Source organism: Saimiri boliviensis, chromosome 14 (genome assembly GCF_048565385.1).
Source record: "Saimiri boliviensis isolate mSaiBol1 chromosome 14, mSaiBol1.pri, whole genome shotgun sequence".
Lineage (NCBI taxonomy): Eukaryota > Metazoa > Chordata > Mammalia > Primates > Cebidae > Saimiri > Saimiri boliviensis.
Window position 1 is genome coordinate 71,963,916 of NC_133462.1, and position 23,000 is coordinate 71,986,915.

Below are 23,000 nucleotides of genomic sequence, written 5' to 3' on the forward strand. Positions count from 1 at the left end.
TCTTAAATTTTCTATTAGGTACAATCCTACATTTCATCAATATATGAAGAAAAGACATGATATAAAATGTAATGTTTATGACTTAGTAGTTGCTTGAAAACTGTCTGCTACTTAAATACATGTATCGTATGAAAGGAATTTATCTCTTCTATTCAATAGAATACAACTTTGTAGGCATTTGAAATATTCAAATATTTTGAAGTATTTTCAAGTATTCATGATTGACCTCTGAAAATTAGACTTTATTAAATGAATAATCCTTTTACTGATAGTATCTGATTTCTTAACTGTTATATAAAATGGTGGCCTAAGTCATTAAAACTTTTCAGAGTTTTCAGATAAAGCCCAGAGTCCTTGCTGGTAAGCTTCTTAATTATCTAGTTATAAGTTAACATTGTTCTTAATAGTCATGTTTCCTTTTATTGCTTCATTTGCTGGTCTTCCTTCTTCCACAAGAACTACTAGTCTTTCAGATAGCTCACAGTAAAAAATAAGAATGTTTCATTAAAGGATGAAAATATGAAAGAGCATAGAAAAGAAAGCAGTTAGGATGGGGATTGCCTTAGCAAGCCAACGCTGTTTCATGTTACTTCATTATTATTCAAACAGGAAAATTTTCTCAAATGAATATTTTAGTACTTTAAAAATGAAGCAAATGTTTTAACACTTATGCCATATATGATAAATTTGTATAGAGTGAGAGAAAATATACATTGTAACTTTTATTAGAATGGGACCATTGTCACATATATAAATATGACACAAATGACTTTGACTTCCTAAAACAGAAAGAATTTTATAAGAAATTGTTAGTAAGCTGTGTTTACACCTGCTATGATTGTAGCATTAAATTAAAAATTTAGGTTTGTGATATCCAAACTTCTCATTTGGCTCAGTGCCAGATTTGTTCTTTGCAATCTGCCTTTGTACTTACTGGACTTCTTAAAATTTGACAACCAGTATAACTTTTCATAATACTGATATTTCTGCTCAGTTAGAACATGAAAGCTTTGCTGGATTCTTCTTTTTCTGTGAATGTGAAATGTATTATGGATCTCTTCTGGGAGAAAGTCTCTTCTTCTAGCACCAATCTTTTTGGTAACCATGATGCATTTGTGTAAGTGACAAAAAGGCATCCTCCCTGAACCAATTAACTATGCAAAGATGCTGTATTTTACTGGGCTGGAACCACAATGGGACATATCTTTGCCCGCCCCTGTGCTAGGAACCCATTTAAAATGCACAGGCTGCGTAATTGTACACAGTGTCCCTGTCCATGGCCCATCTAGCTTTTCCGCTTTTCCTGGATTTACTATGGATTATTCTGGCAAATGGAGTGATTTTAAGTGGCATCTAGAACTACTCAGGCCTGTTGTGCTAGCTGGAATACACAGTAATGTGACCCCTACTCTGTCTTCCCCAAGGTTGTGTAAACAAAGTGGTACTTACTGAAATATGTGAACAGGAAACTGAATGTTGCTTTATTTATCTGGATAACTAAAACATGTAATTGTTGATGTAAGTAATTTCTGTCATAAAATCTACTAATCTTGTTGATAAAGTATTGCTTTTCCAAATAGGCATATAAAAAATGATAAAATTTGGTTTTCTTTACCCTGTGAAAATAAAAATAAAGGTGACTCACTAAATGTAGCCAGTAAGCTGTGTGTGTGTGATTGTTTTTTAAATAATTTATATGTATGGTCATAGATTTGCTTTCTGTTAAAAGTTCTGGGAAAAAAAATAACAAGGCTTTATTAATTATCATGTGTTTAGAACATTCAGCATTCAACCTTTCTCATTTAGTTGGTAGCATCTCCCAGTCATTCAGACCTAAAAAATAAGTAATGGAATGTAAAACAATCCATTTTCCCTACCATTGAAAAAAATAGTAAAATTTGCCTACATGTCTTAGGTATGTTCATTAAAAGGCAGGTAATTACCATACATTTATATGAAATAAGGATTCATTGTAATCTCACTTCTAGAATTGTTTGGCTAAATTTGTTTTGGTTTGATCTGAATTTAAGCTGATCCCTCTCCTTTATCCCCTTCTGTGTATAAGGTATTTATAGGAATTATAGCCTTGCTTTGCAAGCATCAGTGATTGATAAAAGAATCTAAACTTGATACACCAAGTGCTTAAAACTGCCAAAATACACTTCTTAAAAGTGGTTTTAGAATTGTTAAGGACCTTTGGCTTCAATGTTGTTCCCATAATATGCTCATATTATTTATGTTAAATATTTTAAATTAATGGAATCCAATTTAATGAGTTTTCATAGTTAAAAATTATAAATTATTTAAGGTAGATGCTAGTTTTAGTTCTTCCTCTTTAAAGTCTGAGTCCTACCTCATATAATAATGAATTTTAGAAGAGGGTCCATGAACCATGCTAGTAATTCCTGGGGTTCTTTTTTTGGAGATGGAGTCTTGCTCTGTCACCCAGGCTGGGTGCAGTGGCTCGATCTTGACTCACTGCAACCTCCGCTCCCTGGGTTCAAGCGATTCTTCTGCCTCAACCTCCTGAGTAGTTGGGACTCACAGGTACACGTCACTACACCCAGCTAATTTTTTTTTTTTTTTTAATTTTTAATAGAGACGGGGTTTCGCCATGTTGGCCAGCATGATTTTGATTTCCTGACCTTTTGATCCACCCACCTGGGTCTCCCAAAGTGCTGAGATTACAGACATGAGCCACTGTGCCTGGCCTCCTGGGGTTCTTTTAAGCAGCCTCCTAATGTTGAAGGAAAAGCAAAACAATGAAACAGTATTTTTCATTGTTCATAAATTTGAAATGTTGTAAGGTTATCATTTTCTCAGAAATATCACTAGTTTTGAAACTCAGACACATCAATTTATGGAAAGATGACAAAGTTTGTGTCAGTCTGTCTCAGCTTACAGTCACCAGGGTGCAGTTTATCTCTGCTAACATTTTTGTATCTTCTGTGTATTGTTTATTAATTTACATTTTCTGTTGTTTTACTGTATTGCATTATGTTCCAAATTCACAAAAGTCGTTAAGTGGTTCAGAATTGATTTCCCAAGTAGTAAAATCTGTAATGAAAAGAAAAACAAGACTTAATACAACTCTGAATATGTCATTAGATAAAAGATGACTGCTGCATTAAAGTTATGTGGAATGTGAATCCCTTGTTATGACAGTGATTTTACACAAACAGGAAGAAGTTAAAAAATTTTAATAATTGAATTCTGATAAACAGACTTTATTAAATGAATAATCAATTTACCACTCATGACTGGTGTGTTATCTGTTATATAAAATGTTGTCAAATGGTGGTCTAAGCCATTTAAACTTTTGTGAGCTTTCCAATAAAGGCCAAAGACCTCTCCAGAACATCTGCAAAATAATCTTTGTCATGTTGAATAATTTGGTAACTAAAGGTACAGAGGAGAACAGAACCATGGGAGCAATATTCAGAATTCAATATGTTTTAGCAAATTATCAAAAACCAAACTTGTAAAACTAATCACAAAATTATTGAAAACTATTTTTATCAAGGAGAGAGCAGAAGTTCTTTGGAAATAATCCTTAAACAAATGACGCTGTTGGATATATGTTGAAATATCAGCTCCTCTCACTTATACATGCTATGTAGCCTATTTCACTTTATAGCTGAACAGAATCACTTATCTGCTGAGTACTTCTTTCATACAGTTCTTGTCACATGTGTGTGGATCAATTTAAGGAACAATTTGGCCAATTTTTACATGGGCTAACAAAAGCCTAAGTGATAAGAGAATACTTATTTTGTGAAATGGTATGTAGACTGCGTAAGTTATCTTTAAATCAGTAATGATGAAATACCTCTAGAGCTTTTTTGAGGGTTAAAGGTAGGGATAATTCTGCGAGGAATGATACTGCCATGTGAATAAATTAAAATTATGCCTAATACCCAATTACTCACTGTTTCATTCTCCATGAAATTCATGGTCAGCAACATATTTCTAATTTTGATTTGGTTTTGGACAAAATACTGAAAACAGAGTTTAACATAAAATCATATGAAGAATTGGTGGGAAGTATACTTTTCACACTGAAATACTAGGATTTTGAGGGAAAAGCTGTTTAAACAAGTTTTTTAAAGGTGATGCCAATAATATCAATATTTATCTAAAATGCCAACAGTTTAAATGTTGAGGATGTGATCACCAGATTTGTTGAGAAGAACAAACTGCAGTTTACTGACCAGAAATCTGACTTTTCTAAGCCTTATTAGCCCTATTTAATTACCGGAGAAAGGACTCAATGACATATGATTGGGCATGTTTAACATACTGATGTGCATCCAGATATGAAAAATACCTTCCAGAGCAAGCATATCCAAAGAGTATATTAAAAATCTATTTGCTAGTATCTCTCAAATTAGAACTTCCAGTCTTTCACATTTTGAGTGTAATAGGCTCAACAACCTAGAATTTGATAGCCATACATAATCTTCAGGGAGACATATCTCTTTAAGGTTAGATTCAGTAATCACTCTGAATGTCTTGAGAATTACCCAAAACATTACCTAATGCTTATTCATTTTTCTAGTCAATCTATGATTGTGACTTGGGAATTTTTTTTTTTAGTCTTGCTGATTCTATTTCTTATATCTCTTTTGAAAACATCTGCTTTTATCTTTCTCCATCATGACCAGTTTAGACAAAGTCACTTTATCTTCTAGCCTAACTGTATCCACTTTACATACATAAACACACACACCATACACACACACACACACACACACCCCCCATACACACACACACACACACACAGAGAGAGAGAGAGAGAGAGAGAGTTTAGAAAGTAATACATAGAGTTTAAAAGTCATCAAGGATGTAAAATATGTCTGTGAATATGCTATCTCTTTGTTTAAATTTTTAGATGGCATTTTATTGTTTGTAGTCCAAAAATCAAATTCATTAACATAGTGTAAAGGTCCTACCTTCCTTTTTCACCTCATGGACCATGAATTCCCCATAGTTTCTCCTCACAGTCCTCATCCTGGACTGCTGCAGCCTTAGTGATTGTCATCTGCTCCTATTTGTGCTCTTTATTTCAGTCAGCAGGCCCTTTCGACTTTCTCCCACCTTCTGGGTGAGGCTTATCTCCCCTCTTCCCTTAATTAGTCCTTACTCATTCCTCCCATTTCAGCCTAGAGACACTTCTTCAGGGAATCCTTTTCTATTCCCCTTAACAGTGTTAAATCCACTTAACCTCCATAAAATCAAGCACTCATAACAAAGGATTGTTTATAAATAACACTTTTTTTTTTATTTGTTTTGGTTTTGGTAGTCATTTTGTTGATTTGTTTGTTGATGCTTTTTGTTTTTGATGTTTTGTTTTGATGCCTGTATTCTGCCTCTAACTCAAAAACCTCTCTTCTAATTGCTTGGTTTTTAATAGCTGCAAAGCATCCGTTTCTACATTCTCAAGAAGCTACTTAAGATATACTGAAGTCAATGTGGAAGAATTTTCTCTTGAGGGAAATGAAGGAGGCTAAGAGTCTTTAAATCACCTATGAAGTTTAGAGTAACCATCTGGCTGTTTTAAAAGTCATAGTCTTATTTAGTTATTTTAAGAGTTATATTTTCATGTTTTTCTAAGCTTGGCAGTTTGTTGATATAATAAACTATTTTTAACTTTTGGATGGGAACTTCAAAATGTCTTTCCCATTTTAAAAAAGTTTCTTTCTCATGATATTTATTTTTTGCACAAAAATGTTTTGTTCTAATCTTTTTAAAGTAATAAAACATTGAAGCCCCGTATTTCTTGGTTCCAGTCGTGTCTTTTCTCCTACCTAGAGATAGCTGCTATTCTGAATTTGGTCTTTCTTATTCCCATTCAAATTTTTAAAAACTTTTTTTTTAACATATGATTGTTTGTACTTAAAATACAGTATATTAGTTATTTTAAAATTTCCTGTCTTTCTGTAACCTGATTTTTTCATTTAACATTGTCTTATGGTTTATTCATGTTAGCAATATAGTCTTACTTATTTTGAGATGGAGTTTCACTCTTGTTGCCCAGACTGGAGTGCAGTGGCACAGGCTTGACTCACTGCAACCTCCATCTCCCAGGTTCAAGTGGTTCTCAGCCTCCCAAGAATTACAGGCGCCCGCTACCACGCCAGCTAATATGTTTCATCTTTTGTAGAGATGGGGTTTCACCATGTGGGCCAGGCTGATCTCGAACTCCTGACCTCAGGTAATCCACTCACCTCGGCTTCCCAATGTACTGGGATTACAGGTGTGAGCCCCTGTGCTCCGTCTCGTTCATTTATTTTTTACTGCTATTGTTGGATCCCATTGTATGAATATACCATGCATGGCTTATCCATTTTCTTCTTAATGTACTACCTCTACTTATTTTCCTGTTAGTGGATTTTATTGCTAACTATTTATTTTTACTGTACAGATAATGAATGGCTGTTATTGTGTATATCTTTTTGAGAAGATGTATAGAGGGATGTCTCTCTCCCATTAGAACTGCTGGGTTGAAGGGCATGCATAGGCTCAGCTTTACTAGATAATGTCAAATTGTTCTCTGATGTAGTTGTACCAATTTCTACTTAAGCCAACATTGTATGAGATTTACTGTTGCTCTGCATTCTTGCCAACACTTTACATTACCATATTTAAAAATATTTGCCAACCTTTATGGGTGTGAAGTTGTATCTAGTTTTAATTTTAATTTCCATGATTTCTAATGAGATTGGCCATCTTTTCAAATTTAGTCTACTTTTAATATCTTCTTTCTGAAATTATTTAACTTCATATCTCCAACAATTACTTTTACTGAGCACTGACTTATACCCAAAGCTGTGCAGGAACTTAGGAGAGATTAAGGTTATATGAAATTGGTACTAGTTCATAAGAAACTGTAGGATTTATAATCTCCTTTTAAGAATCTTACAATGTACCTATGTGAAAACAAAACTTTGGGCAGCTGACACAGGCTATCATTTATAGAATATTTCCTTCTAATAAATAATTGGCTGTAAGTTATCAAGTTTATAAAGAAATACCGAATAATCATTTTACTGTTTTAGTTATAAATCATCTAACATATATTCAGATCTCTTTCTGTGCTCCTATTTCATAGGAAGACCTTAAGAAGTTAGCTTAATTTGTTACAGTGCTGCTAGTAATAATTTTATAAAGTACTTGATATCTCAATGAGATGTCTAAAAGCAAAAAAAGAAATGACATGATCCTAGAATTTAAAAAGCTAAAAGTTTAATCTGTAGGATTCTGTTAACATAGATAGAAAATATATATACATAATCCCTCAATAAGTAGCACTTCTGAGATAGTCTAGACAAGGACCTAGCAGTCTCTTGGAACTGCATGTCACCTGCAGGGTAAAACCGCACCCATACTTTACATTAATAGGCCATTAAACTGTTAAAAATACCAATAGAATTTTTATAAAGATTGCAATGAAGGCACAGAAGGGTTCCTATCCTTCCTAAAACCCAAATCAAAGAAAAATCCTTGAAGGGCAAAGAAGGCTGTGTTGAAAGGCACAAGATCTGTATGCCAGCCTTCTACTAGCCCAGTTTACTGTGACTCTAAAGACAGCCTGGAAGAGCTCTCTCAAGAAGAGTAAGCTCAAGCACTGCCTTTGTTAAGTTCCCAGTGACCACAGTGTCCTCCATCTGCCTCAAGATCATGCAAACAATGCAGAAGTCTCATGACGCTGATGAGATGAAGGGCAACTTCATCAGACCAGTGAGCAGGTCTGATGGAGAGAAGACCATGTGCATTTGCCTGGCCCCTGACTATGACACTTTGGATGTAACTAGAATGATGATTGTCTAAACCAGGCGTCCCCAAACTACGGCCCACGGGCCGCATGCGGCCCCCTGAGGCCATTTATCCGGCCCCCCGCTGCACTTCAGGAAGGGGCACCTCTTTCATTGGTGGTCAGTGAGAGGAGCACAGTATGTGGCGGCCCTCCAACGGTCTGAGGGACAGTGAACTGGTCCCCTGTGTAAAAAGTTTGGGGATGCCTGATCTAAGCCATGTCCAGTTGGCTAGTTTAAAAAATAACAGACTTTTTCATCATCACAAAAAGAGTACAAGCAGAGGAATGGAAGAGACAGGAAGGAAAAAAGAACAGTTGAGAAAAGGCAAATGCACATAATTGAGGTAAATATTGATGGACACTAACAGTTTGGCTAATCCTGACCTAAGCTCTAGCCAGCAAAGACCCAATTGAAGAGTAAATATCTCCAAAGAATTGAAGATTGTTTACTAACTTTAGTTAGCTGGAACAAAGCCAAGAGCCAAGAAAGAAACAATAAAGGCCTCTGAACAACTAGAATAGCTGTGACATAGAAGACACATCTCGGGCTTTCACTCCCGGCTTATTGCCCGAATTTAACACACAATTCTAGCAATGTCTGGCCTCAATTTCCAGCCCACAGTAAACCTGAAACAGTAAGTTTGAAGGGGAATAGTAAATTCAGAGTTCTCTTACTAAACTTACATTTGCTAGCAACGTTGCAACATGACAGTTTGAAAATGAGAAAGAAAAAGAACTGAAAATTAAAAACAGAAACTCAGCGCCGGGCGCGGTGGCTCAAGCCTGTAATCCCAGCACTTTGGGAGGCCGAGGCGGGTGGATCACGAGGTCGAGAGATCGAGACCATCCTGGTCAACATGGTGAAACCCTGTCTCTACTAAAAGTGCAAAAAATTAGCTGGGCATGGTGGTGCGTGCCTGTAATCCCAGCTACTCAGGAGGCTGAGGCAGGAGAATTGCCTGAACCCGGGAGGCGGAGGTTGCGGTGAGCCGAGATTGCGCCATTGCACTCCAGTCTGGGTAACAAGGGCGAAACTCCGTCTCAAAAAAAAAAAAAAAAAAAAAAACCCAGAAACTCAAGTAGTAGCATGGCACTAATATTCTTAAAAATATCTTATTTTCCATACTTATACCTGGAGCATATGACAAATACAGTAATTAACTTTTTAAAGAATAACTCTGTTTTAGAGCAAACTTATTTTCATGGTCTTAATGTCCACTTGCCTCTCTCCATTTATCCAAAGAAGTGATGAGATTGGCACCCTTGCTGGTGAGGATGTGCGCTGGGTTAAAAGAACACATATGTATATGTGGCTCTGCCTCTCCCTGTCCGTGCTTCCTTTTGCCTCACACAGCTCATGCAGAAAACTCTGCCATTAGCTTCAGTCACTTTCTTTCATGCAGCCACCTGGAAAATAAAGAGTTAGGTAGGGGTTGAAGGGAGTCCTGGAGAGGAATAAATACCTTAGACCTTTGCTGAACCCATGTGGTACTTTTCAGTTGGCCAAAACTGTCTAGATTTGGAGGATTATCTTATTAGTCTACTAGTCCGGCCATCACAAAATACCATCACAGACTGGGTGACTTAAACAACAGACATTTTCTCACCTTTCTAGAGTCTGGAAATTGAAGGTGAAGGTATAGGCAGGTTTGGTTTCTCCTGATGTCTTTCTCCTTGGCCTGCACATGACCAGTTCATCCTTGACACTTCTTCTTTTTAGAAGGACACCAGTCATACTGGATTGGAACCCCAGCCTTCTGACCTCATTTAACCTTAATTAGCTCCTTGAAGTCCCTGTCTCCAAGTACAGTCACACTGGGCGTTAGGGATTCAACATATGAATTTGGCGGGGACACAGTTCATTTCATAACAGTTAGGGACTGAAATTCAGCTGACATTTCAAGTGCTTCTTCGGGAGGAGAGATGATTGATGGGGTAGGAATCCGGTATTCCATTATCATTACTCAATATACCGTGTAAAACATGCTAATACTCTCAACAACAACCATTCTTCCACAACTGCCTATCATTTTTAGTCAACACACACCCACACACATCTTCTTGCTATTGCTGTGTTATTTTCCCTCTCCTTGTGCAAAACTGCTGAAATAGAGGAAACTAAGGATTGAACAGTATACTCAAGACATCTTTGAGATGTAGGAACCCAATGACTGTATTGTTGTTTTAATTGGAATTAAAAATTCCAGTTAAAGTTCTGATTAACTTTGGCTCTGTCTGCAATTCTTTTTCTTGCTTCGTCTCCAGATGGAAGTGGAGTGGCCTTCTGTTTAGGTGCTGTTTTTGTTAGATGCCCCAGTTTTCACAAAATGGTTTTAATCTTATCCCTCAGCTCATCTCTGTTCTTTGTAGAACAGCATAACTATACTCCAGGTACCAGTCAGGGCTTAAATTTATGAATTCATTACAGTCAAAAGCCCAACTTATGAAATAATTAAATACACAACAACAGCAAAAAACCACCCCAATACTTTTGGAGGAAGAGCTGAAGAATATGCTGCCTGTCTGTTTCTTTAGATTAGTTGTTCTGAAACATGGAGCTGCCAGGAAACATCAGTGTTTCCGTTAGTTTTGAGATATATCCCAGCTGATTCTAAGAGAAAACTACCAAATTTCATAAAAATTAACTGACGTAAATTCAAGATTATTCATATAACAGTGTTGTCCTCAGTACTTTGTAATTTGATGTGCTTTTTCGGGACAAGAGGAAGAAGAGGAGTTAGAATTCAGAAACCAGTGTGGCGTAGTCAGGTTGTAGCTTAATGGGCCACACTTCCCAGTACACAGGAGATTCTATGCCGTTTAGAGAGTAAAGTAAAACCCCTCTTTCATAGTGTAATAAGGCACTGTTAATTGAAAAAAGCAGGTTAAAGTGAGGAATTAGTAAAAATTACATAAACGTTTAGCACTTCCATTATACACACATGTATATTCATTGATTAATCTTTTCATGTAGGGCCAAAGCTTTTTTTTTTTTTTTTTTTTTTTTTTTTTTGAGTTTAGGTCTACCGATTGTCATTCTGCTTTATTTACCTTGTACAGATCACACTCATAAACTCATAATACACTTCCTACTATTTCCAGTTTTGTTTTGTTTTAACTAATGAGATAATTGAATGATACTCAGATAGCAGTCTGAGAGTAGAAGCCTAGATTTTATTTGAATCTTTTGCATTTATCTTGCTCACGTCTAGTTGGACAGCAGTCTAGCACCTTTTATCTAGTATTTCCAAAGTATTCATTTTGTTTTGTTTTGTTAAACAACAGACATGTACTTCATTGGTTTATATAAAAATTTGTATTAGATGTACTTTGAGGCAACCCCCGTGATTCCTGCCTTCTGGTGTTCATACTTTTGCATGATCCCGTCCCTTTGATTGTGAACAGAACCTGTGACTTGCTTGTAACCAATGCAGTAGAGAAAAGGTGATGGAATTTCACTCTTGTGATTATATTATATTATCTAAAACTGTCTTGCTAGCAGACTTGCTCTAGAGACTATACTTGCTGTCATGGGAAAGTAAATGGCCATGTTGGAGAAGTCCACTTGGCAAAGACCTATGGACAGTCTCTAAGAGATAAGGGTGGCCCCTAGCTGACAGCCACCAAGAAGCCAGGGTCCTCAGTACTAACGACTAAAAAGAAATGAATTCAGCCAGTAACGTGGGTTAGCTCAGAAGTAGATTCTTCCCTAGTCAAGTATACAGATAAGAACCATCCTGGACAACACCTTGACTGCAGCTTTATGAGACCTGAGCAGAGCACCCAGTTAAGTCATGCTTGGAATACTGAGCCACAGAAACTTTGAGGCAACAAATGTGTGTTGTTGTTAAGTTGCTAGGGTATGGTACTTCCTTACTCATCAGTAGAAACTAATGAACTACTTCCAGTTGAAACTGCAACTGGCAAACATGTTTGGGACCTAGATAACCTCCAGTAAACATGATGCTCAACTTATTGTAGTGTAAGGCTGCAGGGAGCACCACTAGCCAAGAGCATTATGGGTACACAGATGTCACTCACTGTGTGTTGCAGAGGGAATGCAGAGCAAAGGTTGATCTGGCAGGTTAGTTAAGTAGACGCCAGTTACAAAGACTTCTGATATACTAAAGTGCTGAGTTGTGATTTTTTTAGTTATTTCCTACAGCTTAACAAATAAATAAAATTTTAACAGAAAGGCAAGAATAGATGAAAGTAGAAGGGGTCATTTATTTAGATATCATATATGAGTGTAGGAGAACAAGATTGATGTCAGGGACTTTTCTGTTAGAGGTACATAATAGTGATAATACAGATAAATTACAAATGAAACATAATAATGCTACTTACACTAATAACAAGTTCATAAACTTTAAAATCTGTATCTTATAGCAAAACCAAAATAAGTACTGTTTGTGTTTATTCTTTATAATACATTCTTGAAGGTTTGGGGGGAAAACTATATTTTAAAAAAACAATGTTCAATTTTTAAAATTACCTTAGGTACACTTAAGCATTTTTTTTTCTAAAATGACTTCAAAATGTTTAAATGGCTGATTTTGCTACTCAGTGCTTATAAATGATTTTTTTTGAAAGTCATCAAATAATAAGCTGTATTTGACTTGACTTTCTGAAAAAAAATTACTTGGTTACATTGAAACCTAGAATAATCATATTTATGAATTGTTATTTGATAGTAATTTGTGAATCTTATCTGCTAATGTTATGTGTGAATTTCATCTGCTCATGTGCCACAGTAAGAAAAAAAAATCGGTTGAAATAAGAAGTCTAGGTCCTCTGCAAATCTAACCCACAGAGCCCCACCCCTGCTGTCAGCCTGGGAGTCTAGGCAGTGGTCACCTGATGAGGTGCCCCTTGGTTTCTCCTTGGGGTTCTCAGGGAGGTTAATCGGGTGGGTTAGGTAGGAAGAGAGGAGGCTCAGGTGGAGTCAGAAGCCAAGATAAAAACCCCAAATGTGTTCTGAGGGGACTACCTGCCCATACCAAGGGACCCCATGGAGCTCCATTTTTGCTGTCAGTCCTGGGTAAGCCCAGGCAGGGGTGGCATCCTTTCTGTGTCAGAGTGAGAGGTCCTCTCAGCCCTCACTCTGGATATTCACCCAAATTCCAGGCATAGTCCCCTCTGCTGACCTGAGATTATGCCACTCAGACCAAGGCCCACACCTCCCTGACACCCTTGAGGAGGTAGTAAGGGAATATGACTTCTGGCTTCCTCTGCCCGGGACCTCCAAGACTGCCCATGGTAAGGACCCTTTCTTTGATGTGACAAACTAGAATCAACAACATATTTGATGAAGATTCTACGTTTCCTCCTGTCCACAGGCATCTGGTATTATTGAGGATTGGAGTAGGTTTCTCAAAAATTGGCTTGAAAAGGCTTGAAAATGAACAACTTGATTAACATGTAGGTGAAAGATCTGAACAGACAACTCATCAAAAGAAATTATACAGATGGCAAATAAGCATATGAAAAGATATTCCATATCATATGTCATCAGAGAAATGATAATTAAAACAGTAATGAGATATTGCTACATACCTGTTAGAATGGCGAAAGTCCAACACACTGACAGCACCAAATGCTGACAAGGTTGTGGAGCAACAGGAACTCTGATTTGTTGCTGGTGGAAATGCAAATGGTACAGCCACTTTGGAAGAGAGTTTGGCAGTTTCTTACAAAACCAAACATATCTTACCATACCATCCAGCAGTTGCACTCTTTGGCATTTACCCAAGGAAGCTGAAAACTTATGTCTACACAGAAACCTGCATATGGATGTTTATAGGAGCTTTAGTCACAATGGTCAAAACTTGGAAGCAACCAAGATGTCTTTCAGTAGGTGAATGGATGAATAACCTATGGTACATCCAGAGAGAATATAATTTAGCACTAAAAGGAAAGGAGCTATCAAGCTATGAAAAGACTTGAAGGAATCTTAAATGCATATTATGAAGTAAAAGCCAATCTGAAAAGGCTACATGCTGTATGATTTCAAGTATATGACATTCTGGAAAAGGCGAAACTGGAGACAATAAAAAGATAATGGTTGCCAGAGGTTAGAGAAAAGGGAGGGATGAATAGGTGGAACACATGATTTTCAGAGCAGTATTAGTATTAGTCTGTGTAATACTAAAATGATAGGTATGTGTCTAAACCCATAGAATGTAAGGTAGTAGCAAGAGTGAACTGTAATGTAAACTGTGAACTTTCAGTGATAATGATGTGTCAGTGTAGGTTCATTAATTATAACAAATGTACCTCTGGGTTTGGGATGCTGATGGTGGGGGAACCTCTGCATATGTGGGGACAGGGAGTATATGGAAACTCTTTGTACCTCCTGCTCAATTTTTCTGTGAACCTAAATCTGCTATAAAAATAAAGTCTATTATGTGCATGTGTATTATAGATATGTGTGTGTGTATATATATATATATATATATATATATATATATATATGTTTGTATATGTATATAAAATGACTTCTGATGCTGCTTTCTTTAACTCTTCCTGGTTCACATACCTGAGTAAAGCAATTTGGTCAATGAATGCAGTGTCCCTCTGTGGGTCAGATGCTCAGTTTTGACAAGCAGTTAGTAGCATGCTAATAGCTTTTTAAAACCTGTTAGCCCAGTTTGAGAGGCGAAGAGTCCAAAACTCTGAGGAATGCTTCTGGGTAAAGGCTGACTCCCATTGTCCAAAGCTCCAAATAGCAAAATCATCAGTTACAGTGACTTGGAGCTCAAAGGGGTCATTAGTTAGGACTGTGGAGCACAAAGGTAGAGCAGGTGAGGCTCAGAGTAGGCACTTGAGAGTCATGAGATAGGGCTGGGAGAGGTAAGTAGAATCTTGATTTTTTCCGGAGTCTGGTAGCCAGCGTTCAAGATAGCGGTTTTGTTTTAATGGCATCGAGAAACCACCTGTGGATGTTAAATAGTAGATAACAGATTGGAGGGTGGGAGGGTAAAAAGATGTGTGGATAACAGCTTAGAGGATGGGAGGATAGAAGAGTCAGAATGGGTGTACCGACACGAGTGGAATTCAGTGTGACAGTGGTGTACAGATGGGTAGACATTGATGGGTTTGAGATAAATTGTGGAGGTAAAGTAAAAATATCGTAGTGATGCATCTGATTTGGAAATTTTGTGAGTGTTGTTAAGGATGATCCTAAAGTTTCAGTCATTAGGGTGCTCGAGAGAGAGATGAAGCTGGAGAAAACCAATATCAAATTTGGTGTGAGAAATCAAGCATTGGGTTTGAATTTCTGTGAGACAGCCAAGTGAAATATCGAGTAGATATATATGGATTGGATATAAATGTTGGGATGAGAAATTTAAATTTAGGAATCAGCAACAAATTGATGATATATGAGGCAATAATAACTCATTAGGAGAAACATGTAGAGTGAGAAGATAAAGGGGGCTAAGGCTGAATCTTGAGAAGCTCCATGTTTAAAGGTTGAGTATAGTGGGAGAGGATTTAGCAGAAAGACCAAGAGGGGCCATTTAGGCAGGAGGAAGATGTGTTGTCAAAGCCAGAGCAGGAGATGATCTCAAGTGTACTGAAGACTGTGTGTCCTGAGGTTAACCTGCATGCTCTTTGCCCCAAATTGAAATGAGAATGTGTTTCACAGTTACAGAAAGTACTTGTCTTAAACATGAATGAATCTGCCTTTATATTTTATTTACTGATATGTAACTTTTAATTATTAAAGTTATAAGTATCATGGACTTTATAAAAATTTATTTGTATGAATATGTATATGCACACATACAGACTCCCTGGGTTTTGTCTAGGAATTGCTGAGAATAGCTAGGGAAAGCAAGCTTTTTTGTAGCAGTTAAGCTGTAAGTCATTTTGTTTTAATTAGGGTGAATGTTTATTGATGCCTTTTTGCACATTATATTTCTTTCCTTAAATTGTGGTAAAATATGCCTAACAAAATTTACCATTTTAACCTTTTTTTTTTTTAAGATGGAATCTTGCTCTATCACCCAGGCTGGAGTGCAGTGATGTGATCTTGGCTCACTGCAACCTCTGCCTTCCAGGTTGAAGCGATTCTTCTGCCTCAGCCTCCCAGCTAGTCCTGGGACTACAGGTGCATGCCACCACACCTGGCTGATTTTTTGTATTTTTAGTAGAGACAGGGTTTCACCACGTTAGTCAAGATGGTCTTGATCTCCTGACTTTGTGATCCATCCACCTTGTCCTCCCAAAGTGCTGGGATTACAGGCATGAGCCACCGTGCCTGGCCTAACCATTTTAAGTATTCAATTCAGTGGCGTTAAGGTACATTTACATTGTTGTTCAAACATCACGTCAAACTCAAGAATGTTTTTCGTCTTCCAAAACAGAAACTCTGTTCTCATTAAACAGTAACCCATGCAATACCCTATCCTTCCAGTCCCTGGTAACCATCATCCTACTTTACATCTCTATGAATTTGACTACTCCGCTCTAGGTAGCTTGTATAAGTATAGTCGTACAGTGTTTTCCCTTTTGTGACTGACTTATTTCACTTAGCATAATATCCTTAAGGTTTATCCATGTTGTAGCACATGTCAGAATTTCCTTCCTTTTTAAGGCTGAATGATATCCCATTGTTGGTATGGACCACATGTCGTTTATCCCTTCATCTGTTGGTAGACTCTGGTTGCGGGGCTATTGTGAATAATGCTACTATGAACATGGGTGTGCTAGTGTCTGCTTGAGTCACTGCTTTCAGTTCTTTGGGTATATGACATATACCCAGAAGTGGAATTGCCAAATCATGTGGTAATTCTATTTTTAATTTCTTTAGGAACTACTATTTTTTTTTTCATGGAGGCTCTATCATTTGTCATTCCCATCAACACTGCAGAAGTGTTCCAGTTTCTCCACATCCCGGCAACATTTGCTATTTTCTGGGCAGAGTGAGGGGTTGGTTTTTGATAGTAGTCGTCCTAATAGTTGTGAGGTAGTACCTCTTTGTGGCTTTGATTTATATTTTCATAATGATTAGTAATGTTCAACATCTTTTTGTGTTCTTTTAGCCATTGTGTATCTTCGCTTGAGAAATGTCACCTCTTGAAAGCAGTAACTTTAGATTTTATTTGCTAAAATGCATATGTCTTAATGTAACTTTCAGAATATCACCGATTTTTGGTTCTCCTATTGAACAAATTGCTTTATTTGGAATCTGACACATTCTCAAAGACATAGAGAAAATAGTACCAAATTATGCTTTTGAAAAATACACCCTGTATTGTTTAAAAAGTAAAATGGAAAGGAGGGAAATTTAAATATTCATTTTTCAAGTCACTTCTTGTCATTTTGTTTTTATATGAATTAGTAAATGTATTTTTATTATTATTTAATATTATTCTACAAATCTACCTAAAAATCTTACTGAATCTTTCATTAAAATCTTTGATCAGTCAGTAGAGAGACTTTAGAGTCAAACCCCTAAGGAAGGTGGTTTCTGTATAAATATCATAAGAAGGACCATTTAGTTCCATTTTCACAGTGTTTTTCTTTTGTTGCTTTTCATAAGGAGTAGTTGAATAATTTGTAAGTTTTATTGTGTATAATGTATTCACACCACATACACAGAGATCATTAGAGTTCATCTATTTAAAATTCTTTTAGAAACCATGTCACAGGCCGGGCGCGGTGGCTCAAGCCTGTAATCCCAGAACTTTGGGAGGCCGAGGAGGGTGGATCACAAGGTCGAGAGATCGAGACCAACCTGGTCAACATGGTGAAACCCCGTCTCTACTAAAAATACAAAAAATTAGCTGGGCATGGTGGCACGTGCTTATAATCCCAGCTACTCAGGAGGCTGAGGCAGGAGAATTGCCTGAACCCAGGAGGCGGAGGTTGCGGTGAGCCGAGATCGCGCCATTGCACTCCAGCCTGGGTAACAAGAGCAAAACTCCGTCTGAAAAAAAAAAAAAAAGAAACCATGTCACAGCGAAGTTAATGTCGCAGTCTAAGTTAACATAGCTAGAGTTGGGACTGAGAAAATACTTTTAGTTCCTTTACAGAGTCCTGTAGCATTTTATAAGCAGATTAATTTCTTCAAATAAATATTTTAATTGGCTCTCTGCTTGCTTGTTTTTTTTTTTTAACAGAAATATATCTACCTGTTTTCTTTAACAGTTATTTCGAGAAGTTCGAATAATGAAGATACTGAATCATCCTAATATAGGTATGAAATACATGTATGTATTATTAGCAATGAAGTATTTTCCTTAATTTGAGGGTATTTGAAAAGGCACAATGTTAAGGATAGTTTATATAAGCAGAAGAAAAGTGATAACCTGAGTGATAACCCAGGAAAGTGATACTTTGGGTAAAAATAGATTACAAAGAAGTTAACTAGAGGCTACAGATTGCTGTTTTCTGCTACCTTGCTATCTTCTACTCTCCACTAAAATAATTGATATGATTCAGTGTTAATGCATACAATTTTTTTTTTTAATTTCCTTACTAAATGTCTCTAAATTAAAAAAAAAAAAATTTCTCTGGCTGGGCGTGGTGGCTCATGCCTGTAATGCCAGTACTTTGGGAGGCTGAGGCAGTTGAATTGCCTGAAGTCAGGAGTTCAAGACCAGCCTGGGCAACATGACAAAACCCTGTCTCTACAAGAAAATACAAAAATTAGCTAGGTGTGATGGTGCACACCGGTACCAGCTACTCAGTGGGGAGGATTGCTTGAGCCTGGGAGGTGGAGGTTGCAGCGAGCCAAGATGGTGCCACTGCACTCCAGCCTGGGTAACTGAGTGAGACCCTGTTTCAAAAAAAAAAAAAATATCCAAATAGAGATTGCAGGTCATTTAGGTATTTATAAAAAATGACTTTCAGATGTTTTGATACTATGCACTTTAGTTTGATCATAGTTTACAGGCAAAATAACTGCATTTTAAAGAAAATAAAAAGTTGATTTCAATTTTAGTAAAATTTTTCAGTAAGTTCTGATTTTTCTCCATCTTTACAAATAGAATTATTGATTAGATATATTATATGAAATCATTTGATTATGAGAAGTACGTCTTTTTAAAAATCTGTTTTTTAAAACACTCTTTGGCACATTTAAAAATAGTTGTTAAAGTGCTTATTTGGGATGAATATTTCAACTACATAAATTTGATACTTTAGTAGTTTTTCTAACCAAAAACTTTTAGAATGTCACAGAAATATAGAATTTCTTTTATTTCTGCACCAAAGACTATTTAACATTTTATAATGGCTCACTGTAATATAACATAGTCTCTTTTTAAACTTCAGTTTAAATTCTATTTTTTTGACTTTAAGAGTTCTTTTTATAAGCTTATTCTAATTTGAAAAATAATGGCTTCTTAATTTCAGAAACAACTTTTTCAACTCAAGAAGTTGGTTCTAAATCACTTTGTGGTAAACAGTTTTCTGTCATAGAAGTAATCTCGCAGGTGGCCCGTTTGCACAGTTGGTTAACTCAGAAGTAATCTCAGAGAGACTTTTTGAACTTAAAATTGTATAATGTTTAGTAAATAGTCAATGTTTTAACTCGTTTAATGCTACCTTAGATTTTCTTAAAACCTTCAATCTGGGCTAACAGTTATAAAGTTGTATCTCTAATTTTTTTTCAGTAAAATTGTTTGAAGTTATTGAAACAGAGAAGACTCTCTATTTAGTCATGGAATACGCGAGTGGGGGTAAGAATGAGGGTGATTGAAAAGTTCTCTTTGCTGAGACATACAGAATTATTAATACCTAAGGGTTCATTATGACATTTTTATGTTTTCAATGTTGTTAATGAATCTATTGTTTTATTTAAATGCTTTTAAATTACATCTTAAGGAAAATTCAGTGTTTACTTTTAAGTCCTTTTGATCCTACATTATAAATAGAATTTTTGGCTTATTTACAGTTTACTTAGGGACATTTTTTGGAGCGTTAAGTTTGTATTGTCATCTTACAAATGTATTCTCTTATCTAAATTTTATCATAATAATATATCATATCATGATTAGAAACTTTGGCTATCAGCAGGGAATCTCAAGTGCAGAATGTATTTAATAAAATCTATAATAAAAGCTTGTTCTAGGCCAGGTGTTTATTTCACTGATTGTTCACATATGACAGATTCTCAATATACATATATTTTCAAGATAATTCATAAAATGAAGCAAATGTTTCCATTTAAACAAGTATTGATCTATACATTTTATGTGTTAGAGAACTGAGTTGATGGAGATAGTAAGGTATATTTGTAGTATATTATCATGTATATTTTGACTATCATGGTGTCAAAAATAGGAATGATTTTTAAACACTGATATGTAATAGAAAATCACCTTCATCTCCTGCACTTTCCCTTAAATGAGAAATGCATCAGCTCAAAATCACTTTTCTATTAGACTTAGGACTTCACTTTTTCAGAAATAGGTTGAAAATTTATGGAATTAATCATTTAATAAGTAAAAAAAAAATACACAAAGGGAGGTTTTAAGTGCTCAGAATTTAACCAATTGAAGAAGAAAGAAGGCATCTGAAATTATTTGGCTGATTGATTTTTTGCTATTCAATAGAAAAACTTAGTGTCGAACTTACTATTGAGCCCTTCTAGCTAATGAAATTTATAGATTTTTATGGTGATTCAGATTTTATGTGAACTGGAATAGAAAGGATTTATCTAGTCTGTAACAACTAAACTATATTTATACTATCTTGTATTTCTAGAAAACTTTACTATAGATGTTAATATATTTAATTGCTTTTGTAGTTGTTTATACAGGTTCCATATTTTAGTACTTTTTTTTTTGCAAAGCTTTTGTCCCCTGAAAAAAATACTTCAATGTAGGTTCTTTTACTTAACTTGAAAATATATCATTAGTGTTTGTTATAGGATTTTAAAAATTATATTAAAACAGCGATGTAAATTTGCATAAAATGTAGATCTATAATGAAACTAATGAATCTACAAATACCACATAATGAACTTTTTCTCTATTTCTATGTCCTTCAGTTAGATTGCTGTAATAATCTGTCGCATGGGAACCTCAAATATTATTTTTAATTTAGTGAAACTCCTTTTTTCCATTTAGTGATGTAAAATATAGAGAAAGGGGCTAGACCCACTTTGATTGGGATATAGACTGCTAAATTCTGTAGACACCCTTCTGTTTTTATAAAGGCCCACTGCAAGTTGTTAATATTAATATGTGTACTGACTTAATGGTTAATGGTAAGTACAGTCAACTCTCTATTGGTGCTAATGAAGGGGAGTAATGGCTAGAGTTAAGAGTATGTGAGGCCATCACTGCTCTCCTTCAGTAGCATAGTTGGGAGACACAGTGGGGAGTAGCACAGAGAGATGGGTACATGAATTCAGACCATACCAGTCAACCTCATTAAATTCTGATTCCTGCGATAAGTTTTCTTTGAATTTTGCAAGTTAGTGATTCTGTAACAAAACCCATTATGGTTCTGTGGCAGTAAATCTAGAATCATTTTCTTGCCTTTTTAGTCTGTAAATGGCAGGGTAACTCTGGAAAATAAAACACCTCTGAGATTTCTCAGTAGTTTAGGATCAAATCTGACATGTATGCTAGAATGGTAATGTGAATAAGAATTAAGTTAGACAATTGCCTCTTTGCCAAGAATTGATCAGCTGATTCTGGCTCACTAATGGAATGAAAATTTTTAGTGATTAGAAAAATCAGAAAAATCTTTTATTTTGAACCATGTTTAATCCAAAGGAGCCTATTAAAAGTAGGTGTTAGGACTACTGTGAAATGATGTGTTTATTCTTTCTTTTGTTTATTCAAACAACATTTATAAAATGCTTAGCATGTATCAGGTAATGTTCTAGGTGCTGGGAATACATTAGTGAGCAAAGACAAAGTCCCTGCCCTTAAGATGCTTACATTCTAGTTGGGGAAGTAAATCATATACAAACAATATATGATAAGTACAGGACTATGTCATGGAAATACCTGGGGTAAGTGTATTCTAGGCAGTACTTAAGAATAATCCAAATTTTTCAAACTCTTATATATATCTTTCCCTGCCTAAACTGACATATCTAGAATTAACCACTATGATGGGTTAACTAGAATTAACAACTGTTACCACACATCTAGAATTAACTACTGTGATGAGTCAACTAGAGCATCCCTTCATTTCTCTGTTCTCGTCATCCCATTTAATCACTTAAGTATGCTTAATATTATATAATATGCTTTCTAACACTGTAGATGTATTAGTTTGATCTGACATATGTTCATTACATATTTGATTTTTAGTATTTATTTATATCCTAGGATTGATATTGCATGTATATGTAATATATCTGTATACCTAGGTACAAAAACACCATTTATTGAGTGCTTACTATATGCCAGTTGCTGTGCTAAGCACATGCATTATTTCATTTAATCCTTAAAACCATGTGAGTAGGCAGTAGGTAGAAACTTAATGAAGTTAAGAAATCTTCCTAATAATGTCTCTCAGTAGTACATAGGGCTAAACCAAAATTCATACCAAAATTGGTCTGATTCTAAAACCTGAGTTTTTTTATATTTTATTGTTACCACTTTGCCATACTTTCAAGAACATTTTAAGCCATTTTGTGTGTTTAATATACATGTATATCTGTATGGTACAAATTATAAGGACACAAAAATAAATTTAACCCTTATACTAAGGTAATATTTTAAAAATTATAACTCAAGATTAATTTAGTTTTAAGCTATTTTGCTAACTAGAGAAAAAGGAAAACTTGTGGACATGTAAAGTAATGGATCTAGTAGGAAATTTCCAAAGCTTCTAGTTATTTTAAAATTATTTCAACAAACATTTATGTACTTTGTGTTCTGCCATGGAGATGAAGTACAGATATTATGAGGATGTTCAAGTAATTTACAGTTCATCTGGGGTAATAGAGATATACACACAAATGATTTAATTCTGTATAATTTGTGGTTAACTACTAAAATGTATGAAATGAGTAGAGTGAGAATAAACACAGAGTACAGGAAAGGAAAGAAAGAAATCAATGTGGATGGAAGTAGTGAGATGGAATTTTATCCAGACCATATGACAGGGAGAATTTAAAAGAGCAGTCCAACAAGAAAGACTTCATTGTTTTGTTTGAAACATAGGCCCCAAATAGAAAGCCAAATGTAATTTTTGATTGCCCAGGCTG

The 23,000-nt window shown here is 35.6% G+C and overlaps 1 protein-coding gene across 8 annotated transcripts in view; it reads left to right on the plus strand.

Moving 5' to 3' along the window:
- MARK1 (microtubule affinity regulating kinase 1) overlaps positions 1-23,000 on the plus strand; it is a 132,717-nt gene that overhangs the window by 52,812 nt on the left and 56,905 nt on the right. For all 8 annotated transcript variants that reach the window (XM_010340934.2, XM_010340931.3, XM_010340932.3 and 5 more), the window contains exons 4-5: positions 17,972-18,020; positions 19,441-19,506. In XM_010340934.2, the coding sequence (XP_010339236.1) occupies positions 17,993-18,020; positions 19,441-19,506 (94 nt within the window). In that variant the 5' untranslated portion in view covers positions 17,972-17,992. The remainder of the gene's footprint in view (positions 1-17,971; positions 18,021-19,440; positions 19,507-23,000) is intronic.